The sequence below is a fragment of the Aphis gossypii genome, chromosome 1 (assembly GCF_020184175.1).
Source record: "Aphis gossypii isolate Hap1 chromosome 1, ASM2018417v2, whole genome shotgun sequence".
Taxonomy (NCBI): Eukaryota; Metazoa; Arthropoda; class Insecta; order Hemiptera; family Aphididae; genus Aphis; species Aphis gossypii.
Genome location: NC_065530.1, coordinates 56,730,951 through 56,740,528, shown reverse-complemented (window position 1 = coordinate 56,740,528; position 9,578 = coordinate 56,730,951). Strand labels below are relative to the sequence as shown.

The 9,578-nt window shown below is 26.8% G+C and overlaps 2 protein-coding genes across 2 annotated transcripts; both read left to right on the top strand.

The window, feature by feature from the left end:
• Positions 1 to 2,013: 2,013 nt before the first annotated feature.
• Positions 2,014 to 5,501, top strand: LOC126548921 (RING finger protein 212B-like). Its single transcript, XM_050197005.1, has 8 exons — positions 2,014 to 2,437; positions 3,327 to 3,388; positions 3,528 to 3,656; positions 3,744 to 3,811; positions 3,900 to 4,067; positions 4,637 to 4,726; positions 5,132 to 5,206; positions 5,289 to 5,501. The coding sequence occupies exons 1-8, from the start codon at positions 2,308 to 2,310 to the stop codon at positions 5,317 to 5,319; spliced, it is 753 nt and encodes a 250-aa protein (XP_050052962.1). The 5' UTR covers positions 2,014 to 2,307; the 3' UTR covers positions 5,320 to 5,501.
• Positions 5,502 to 5,739: 238 nt separating this feature from the next.
• On the top strand, positions 5,740 to 8,060 carry LOC126549015 (cysteine and histidine-rich domain-containing protein morgana). Its single transcript, XM_050197272.1, has 6 exons — positions 5,740 to 5,967; positions 6,378 to 6,484; positions 6,566 to 6,850; positions 6,924 to 7,097; positions 7,166 to 7,354; positions 7,419 to 8,060. The coding sequence occupies exons 1-6, from the start codon at positions 5,889 to 5,891 to the stop codon at positions 7,626 to 7,628; spliced, it is 1,044 nt and encodes a 347-aa protein (XP_050053229.1). The 5' UTR covers positions 5,740 to 5,888; the 3' UTR covers positions 7,629 to 8,060.
• The last annotated feature ends 1,518 nt before the right edge of the window (positions 8,061 to 9,578 follow it).

Below are 9,578 nucleotides of genomic sequence, written 5' to 3'. Positions count from 1 at the left end.
TTTATAAATTTGAAAAAAGAACACGTATATATTATAACAATTATTTTGATTGAGTTACAACATTTAATATAATATAACATAGTTTTTTCATTTTTTTTTTTTTTTGATCATTGATTCATTATCATTCATTAAAAATAAATAATTGTCTGTTTATTTTTACTTACTAAGGTAAAAATTTAAAAATAAATTGAATTATATTCGTTTAGTGATAGGTAATGTTTTCGGAATATGAAATATAATTATCAGTATTACTTTATCGATGATATATAAAAGCTTCAACATGCGAATATATATTATTCTATATGTTATAGTTAGTAACAGTATTCAAATGTTTTCATTGAAATAAAATTTAATATTTCTATGGGATTGACTTACTCAATGACGAGTTTCACTCCAAACAGTCCAAACCAAGGGAGTTTACCAATTGCGCTTAAAATTACCTTTTCATATACCCATTGCGATCTATACATTTTAGGGTCGATATACCAATTGCGCTTAGTACTTTTTACATTACCTAAGGAAAACTTATTAGTTAGTTACTAACCGATTTTTTAGCGAGTATTAATGCATAATACATTGTGAGATTTTTAATATTTTACTACCTTTGCACTACTTACCACCCATGAATCACGGAGAGCAATCAACTTATGACCTATAAGTCGCTTGTTGACCCTAAAGTCAACAAAAAAAAAGTCAAAAGTCTTTTAAGTCGGTGGAACTTATAGGATTTATACAGTTTAGTTAATGAAAACTAAAATAAAACAATATTAATATTAATAAGAGAATAGGTGGTTAAATCATAAAGATATAATAATAATAATAATATGATTTTGAGTTTAAGGTAATCATGATGTTTGTATTTTGCTTGTTTTAAGAATAATAATAATTTGAGCATGGCAGTTTAGAATAGTATAATTTGAATACAAGCGCAATTTTTTAGTATTTTTACCATAAAATTTAAAAGGCGCAATTGTTACACTGACTCTAAAATATATACAGCGCAATTGGTATATCGACCCTAAAATAAAAATTTTGTTTTAGGCGTAATTGGTCCATAGCCTAAACTATCTTTACAGCAGAACGATTTCCTAGATTTTTTTAAATAATAATATTTTATATCCTATACGGGTACCTAGTTTTATCCATTGGCATTTGGCAGCACAATATATAGGCAATTTCGATACTACTGCGTGTAGGCAGTCTTACGAATAGTATCCCACGTTATTTTCTATAAACGAATAAGATACAATACTATTATTATAAACTTCATTGTGACAAAAATAATATTCAGACTCATGTGGGGAGACTTATGACTTCTAGTTAATAGTCACTGACGTCAAATTGACGGATTTCAATAAATGTTTTAGTTACACTACAGATTAAAGTTTAAGTTTTCGTGATAATAACTTAGTAAGTAGTATTAGCTTTTATAAATTGGTATAGGTATTAAGTAATACCTAGGTAAATTATAAACAATTATTTTTCATAATATATATATATATATCTATGTATATTACCTGGTATCTTTATTTGTATAGCTTTAAGAAAGGGAAACTTTTGTTCCAAAATACATTTTAACTTTATATTTTTGGTGGATATTAACTATTGTCTATTAAGTTAAGGTTTGAGGCTTTGAGGGGCGATGAACCTCAATTCAACGGTGTGTCTGGTGGCCGGATTTAGCAGCAAGAATGTTTAGCGAGCGGTTAGCGATAACATGTTAGAATTGGAAAAGTTACCAGTTACACACCCGGCATATAATTTTGATGAATAACTATATTATTATTTATAGACACCCGATTACCATTTCCGACCGAATCCGGTGTAACAATTTTCACTCGACCCCTTCGAAGGCGGCTTCCACAAGCCCAGAATCGAGTTTCACCTATATTAATTTATTAAAGTTAAAAAAATGTTTTAAGAAACTTAATGAAGTACGAAAAAAAGATTTCATTCATTTTCAGGATAGATATGCAATGTAGTCTTTATGTTATTTTAATTACCTGTTTTTAGCAATAATTTCAATGTCCCACTCAATTTATCAAATAATGGATTATGATTGCAAAAAACTACTTGTTGTACTGCAATGTTGCCTACACTGTAAACTAAAGGCGCCAAAATCCTTTGATTGACTGTCTGACCATGCTCCGAAGATACTTATACAACTAACCTGTATTGTTGTGGTTTTAAATTTTTTGAATGTTTTCGTTTCGATCCATTAAATTTACAATTTTATAAGGTATCTAATTATCAGTGGTTCAGTTTCATTTCCGAACTTAATACTTTGTAATTTGGTCGTGAATAAATATGGATTGGATTCATTGCAATTCGTGTTTCGTTCAACCAGGCAGAGAAAATGGAAACGCGACCAAAATACAATTTCATTTGACCAGCTGTGGTCATATATTTTGTGAAAACTGCAGTTGTTTTGCGGACGGTAAGTGCCTAATATCAGATTGAGTCTAATAAAATTTCGTATTTTTCAATACCTATTTTATTTAAAAAGAAAAATATATAATACTAATATATATACAGTCACGCGGATGTTTATATGATTATCCGAGGTCATATTATATTGTTATGTCTTAGTTTTTATCTAAAATAAACAATCCCGCCGACTCTAACGATACCCGTCGACCATCAGGCTCTTGCACACGACAGTATTCCTACGTGCGCCTTTGGTAGCGATCATACGTTAAAAGCTAATATATCACCAAATATTTTGAGTTTTAAATAATAAAAGCGTTAGGTATCTTATAATATCAATAATATATTACTTGTGTCTTTGATTAATATTAAACCTATCTCTTATTCCCGCATTCACTAACACTTGACAATTAATTTACTTTATAATAAAATCCTAATATTCATGTGTGCGTAATCATGTGTGTTCAATGTTCATGTATACATATAAGAGGGTAGTAATACACTAATACAGACCTTGTGTTCAATATATGTGAGTGGTAGATCACATATAAATGAAAAGAAGGCAAATACTAAAATACATGTATATAGCGCGAGCGTGTCTATTTCGCTTTATTACACCAAGTTATTAAATATAATTATATTTATTTTAAATAAATGATTATACTTATTTAATAATAAATTGCGTAGGCATTACTGATATTTTCAACACTATATAGCTTACAAAATTTAATTTTTTTAAAAGAAACGATATTATATACTATGTTATACCATAGAAGGTAGTAGTAATTCACCTTTTTTAAATATTATCTTTAGTTTTAATTTCACAAATTCAAATAAATAAAATAATAATTTAGGAAGGGAATTCGCGTTTTTTCATTATTAAACAAATTAATTTTCAGAAACATTGGATTGCTGCAAATACTGTAGGAATAAATGTTCATCCACTTTGATTGGAGAAAAGGTAATTAAAAATAATTTTTTGACAGTATAATTGTTTACATAATTATTATGCATCTTACAAAAGATATGAAGTTGGATCTTTACTTTTAGTTTTATTACGTATTATTAACAAATTTAGTATGTAAATAAATATATTTTAGTCATTTCAAACGAACCCACAAGTTTTAGAATATTTTCAAGAACCAGAAGAAGTCTACGAAAAATTGCTCAAAGTGATGAAATTCCAAAAAGCGCATCGTATTAAATTGATTGGTCATCATCAATTTATTGTAAAAAATATTTATTATTTTTCTATTTAAATATAGTTACTTATTAAATTAAATATAAAAACATATTCCTTGCTGTATAATGTGTAGATATCGAAGTATAACAGAGCAAAATTATATATTAAAAAACTTGAAGGTGAACTAAAAATTGCTAAAAAGTATGTATAACCTTAAGACTTAATACTATACAATATGACTAACATTATACTTATTATTTTACTATATACTTACTTATATAATTTTAAGCGCATTGCGGAATACACCACAAAGTGCACACAACGTTACAGAAACCCGATCCATTTCAACCCCAATTTTTCAACTAAATTCAACTCCATTTAATATGATTAACGCAGAAGCAAAACTGCAAAATACTTCTGCAAAAATTAAAACAATAATACCTGATATGAGACATAGGTAACTTTTAAGAAAATTAAATGTTTTTTTTTATAACAATATATATATATATATGTACAGAGTGGGCTATGGGAATAGGATAAAAAATAGACGGGTTTTTCTCAACGCTTAATGGGAGTAAGAAGGTCTAGATAAGCTTATTCAATTAGTCAGATAATACCGCTTAATAGTTTAGTTGTCAGTATGACAGTATGGCGCAGTGGAATATTGTTCATTGTGTGTTTATATACAACGAATTTGTAAAAAACAAATAGTTTAAACCACTTGGTCCCAAACAGCCAAATGTATCATATAACAACTCCCAAGAAAATTTCAATAATTAACGAAGAATTGCTTTAGCGTGTTCACTCACATTTTTTGAAACGACTTGCTTTATACTATAGAGAAATGGGCTTCATTTCCTGTTATTTGAAAAAAAATTTGGCACTTATTTACATTTAATAAAATATTAATAAAATGTTTGTACGTCTAAAATATACTGAGTTTGAGTTATGTCTATTTATTTTTGTACCTATTTCCGTGAACCACCCTGTATAGTATTTTTTATAAAGTGTATAATTTTAAAAAAGGAAACAGTCATTTCGAAGTGAATTATCAATGTTATCTACGGGAAGTACTGCATCTGGAGTTTCTACACCAGGTTCTTCAGTTTACGCAAGGTGATATTGCTTGTATTTGTTTATATGTATATATAGGACATAGGTACATACTACCTATAGTTATTTTATGTAGAAATGTGTAATGGAAATGAAACTTCAAACTATAACTAATAAATAATAAACTTAATTAGTACCTATAATAAAATTTTTAAGTTTATACGAATACCTACTAGTTAACGAAATGTAAAATTTAAATTTAAAGTTTTAAAACTGTTTATTTTATTGAGTTAATTATTTATTTATGTATGAATAGGTAGTTTGTAACTTATTTTGCTATTCAAAGCTTTAATATTCATCCAATTATACCTAAGTTATTGGTATTTTTTTTTAATTTTATCAATAACAAAAAATTAAAGTTGGATATTGTTATAAAATATCTATTAATCACACATTTATGTATTTTAGTCCTTTGCAAGAAATTTGTAATGAAAAGTACATGCCTGCAATGGATAACTTACAATTAAAGTCATTTGGACATAAGTAATATATTTACGTATTATATTTAAAGAATTTTGTATAGGTAACTATTAAATAATAAAATTATTTTTTTAAATATATCCAGGTATCAAAAAAAGAATCAAAAAGACCTATAAAATAAAAATAAATTGGTTCAAATTAATATATATTACAATTTTATACGTGTGTAGTAGATGTATTTTTTTTTTTTTTTTGTAACCATAAATCATAATAATATGTATAAGTTATAAGTTTACAATAGGTTTTTTCTAATCAAATTTAGTTGGATAAAGGCATTTTGATGTTATAAAACACTTAGTTCTGTAATCAGTAGATATAATTATTTAGTTTTATTTTCTCCTAGTTTGTCATAATACTTAAATATCATAAAGTTTATAGGTAATAATATTGTGTTTTGTATAATATATTTTTTTAAATAAATATTTTTATTTTCATTTATACAAGGGAAAAGAATATTTATTTTTAGAGTTTAATGTATACTTTTTGGCAGCACTGTCTTTTTTTTGGATTGTGTGATAAAAATCTTAGTGTTCTTCTTGGCATACCGCACATTGCGCATACCTCATTGACTCATTTCAATTTTTTTTTGGCATTGTGTGAATCTTCCTCGTTGCTTTTATAAATCAAATATATAATTTCACCTACTTTTAATTAAACATTTAAAATTCAACTAACTAAAAAAACAATGTGTGACGATACAAATTTGCTCTTGTGCTATAACCGCGGGTGTGCTGTAAAATTTGATCAAATCAATAATCTTGAAGGTAGGTAGTGATTTTATTTAAACTTATAGTTTTACATGAAAATTAGTTGGTATTTACTCAAATACAACTTAAAAGTTCGGTTTGAAGCGTGAAATCTTAAACAATCGGTTGGCACGACCGGGATCCATACAAAGTAATTGGCTAGTACAACATTGGATAAATGGATAAAACACTAACTATACCTAATACTTATCTACATGTTTGATGGTCCCTTTAATACTATTATGAGCAATATTTATTTTAAATCTGTACCTATTATATAGTTATAATAATGTTACATATTTTATATTATATTAAAAGTAATGAACATAATATAAAGTTTACTGCGTATTATCTAATTAATTCAATATAATTTGATTGTTTGGTAAAATTTTAATGGTTTTTTTTTTTTGTTTTGATTGTACGATTAGATTCTTGTGTATATCATCCAGGTGACCCTTTTTTTCATGACGCCTACAAGGGATGGTCGTGCTGTAAAAAGAAATGTACCGATTTTACTGAATTTCTTAACATAAAGGTAATTCTTAAATTTTACTCAGTAATCATACTTTATTACATTATTATTAGGTATATATTTAAATATTCATTTATTTTTAAGGGCTGTACAAAAGGTTACCATAATGGTAAAAAGCCAAAAGAGCCTGAAAAGTACGTTCCAGATAAGAATATCAAAGATGATATTATTGAATATCATGCCCCAAAACCAGTTTCATTACCAAGACCATCGGCTAGTTTACCATTGGAAAATATCAAACCTACTATATCTTCTACTCTCATACAACAAATGGCTTCTACTACTATTAGCAATACCAATGGGAAAGAGACTAACAGTTTAACTGACATTGCAATTGGTACTATGTGTAAAAACAATGGATGTAAACAGGTCTTATCAATTTATGTTTTATTTAAAAAAACTTAAAGACATTGTCTTTAATATCAATATTAAAATATTATAGGCTTATGAAGGTGCTGGGGAAGGTAACCTTTCATGTAACCACCATCCTGGTATACCTATATTCCACGAGGGTATGAAATATTGGTCATGCTGTAATAAAAAGACGTCAGATTTCAATGCATTTTTAGAACAAGTTGGATGTTCTCAAGGAGATCATTGTTGGATCAAGGAAACGGTAATTTTGTGTAATTATTGGTTTTGTATTATAAAAAAAAAAAAAAAATGGTTTTTGTTGTGTTTTAGAAAACTCAAGGACATACTAACTGCCGTTTAGACTGGCATCAGACTGGACCCTGGGTTGTAATATCAATTTTTGCTAAGAAATATGATCCAAACATTTCTTTTGTAAAATTGTCACCTGTGAAACTGTCCGTGGAATTATACTTTCCTTCTGATAATTCGGTGTTTTCTAAAACCATGGAATTATATGGGGTATTTATTTGCCTTTTTTAAGTTAACAAATTAAAAATTTAATCTATACTAATTTAATTTTCAGATTATTGATGTTAGTACAAGTTGTGTGTCTATGTTGCCGACAAAAGTTGAAATAAAACTTAAAAAAGCGGAACCAGTATCATGGGGAATGTTGGAATATCGAAATTATAAATCTTTAAATGGTACAAACCAATCTACAAAATCAGAAACTAATGTCAAAAATGAAACTTCAAATAACTCTGTAGAAAGTGTCGACCTTGGGGATCTTTAATTGATGAGATCTATTGAATATATTTGTAATTTTTGGACATAAATTTATCATTACAACAAAAATCTGTAAACCTGATGTAAAATTATGTTTCTATTTTTTTTCTTATCATGTATATATTTTTGTTAAAAAGCAGGTAATAATTTTTTCTTATTTAAACGAAATATTTTCCAACACAAAAATATCTGACTCTATTTCCTTTCTTTTATAATATTATTTTAAATGCTTTAAACATATAATAGAACAGTTAACTTTTTAGAAATTGTAATTGAATATTTGTATTTGCACTAAATACAATAAACCATTTAAAACTCCTACATATTGCTTAATGAATTAATACTTTACTTTTTAAATACATATTGTAATATTTTTTTAAAGTTTTGATTGATTTTGAAACTATATAAAATAAATATACACATTTTATTTGGATGTAGAGATTGGTTGTATCTTTTATTCATTATGTTTTACAGGCGTTGCCAGATAAATTGAGACGGCAGCGGCGCATTAATGAAAAACCAAGGGTTCTCCGTATTTCAATGTTACTACCGAAAATATATTAATATATATATATTTATTTTTACACAGATAGAGTATTATAATTTATTCATACATTTTACACATAGTGACTAGTTTGAGATACATCTACTGAAAAGCGCCGCCGTCTCAATTTATCTGGCAACGACTAACCTTGTGTTATTTAAAATGAATTTTAATTCATCAATTTATAGGTATTTGAGATTTTTGAGACTGTCTAGCTTCAAAATTTAATGCAACTTCACTTAAATGGCAATTTTATAATATAGAAAATACATAATGTATAAAAATTTACAAATTTTTGTATAGACATTTCAAGTTCATCTCAAATGAAATCGATCTAGATAAAAAAAATAATAAAATGATCATAGTTATTTATTTGTTAATTGAATGGAATTGAGATATTAAAAATAAAATAATATTATACTAGTTTACCATAAAATAATTATTAATAACATTTCAAAACTATTTACCTAAATTAATTTTTAGCTACTTCTAATAATCTAATGAGTGTTTGCTTACTGTTTTATGGCATTGACTTATTAACTTAATAACAGCTTGCAGTTATAATAATAGTCAATATTCACTATATAAGTATATTTTAATTGATTGGTTTTTAGCAAAAATTGATTCAACCAATCTTATTATTAAAAATAATTAATAAATATTGTAGTTCTACAAATGTACAATAAAATATTATCCCTATTGCCTCTAATAGAAATGTATGTAGAAACATTTGTCAACTCCTAAGAATTTTACACAACCATTATCTATTCAATGACGTACACTCCATGTATCCATGTATAACGTTATACAGCAGAACGACTTTTTTTTTTTAATAAGATGTTATTAAAAATTAATATCATTATTATTTAGTTACTATCTACTTATAATTAAATATTGGAATATCATTGAAAACTTAACGGTTTTTTGTTAATATAGTTTTTTATTATGATTTCCAACTTAACGACTAGTTTTTCTTATTAAAACACTTAACAGCCAGTCGCCAGATAATTCTGTTTTACAATTTTTACGGCGAGTGCGTGCGAATTTTATTCTGACCACGGTGTTCCGCCGCAGTGCGGTACGTCCGATGCTATGAAATACACGCTATATCGTATATACTGCGTTTTCCATATTCTTCTTGGATTTAAGTTGCTCGAATTTTAGCACAGAACATCTAACCATTAAAGAAATCATATTTATTTTTGGTATTTGTCTTACTTTTACAAAATTGTTCAGAGTTACGATAATTTCCAAAAGTTTCTGTTTTTAACTTTAGTAGCATAACACTAAATTGTATAGTAACTAGTAAGGCACTAAAAACAAATTTCAAATCATAGGCATTTGGTAATTATAAGTAATTATAAGAATAATATTTATTAGGTATATCAGATTACCATTGCAGACTGCAGTATA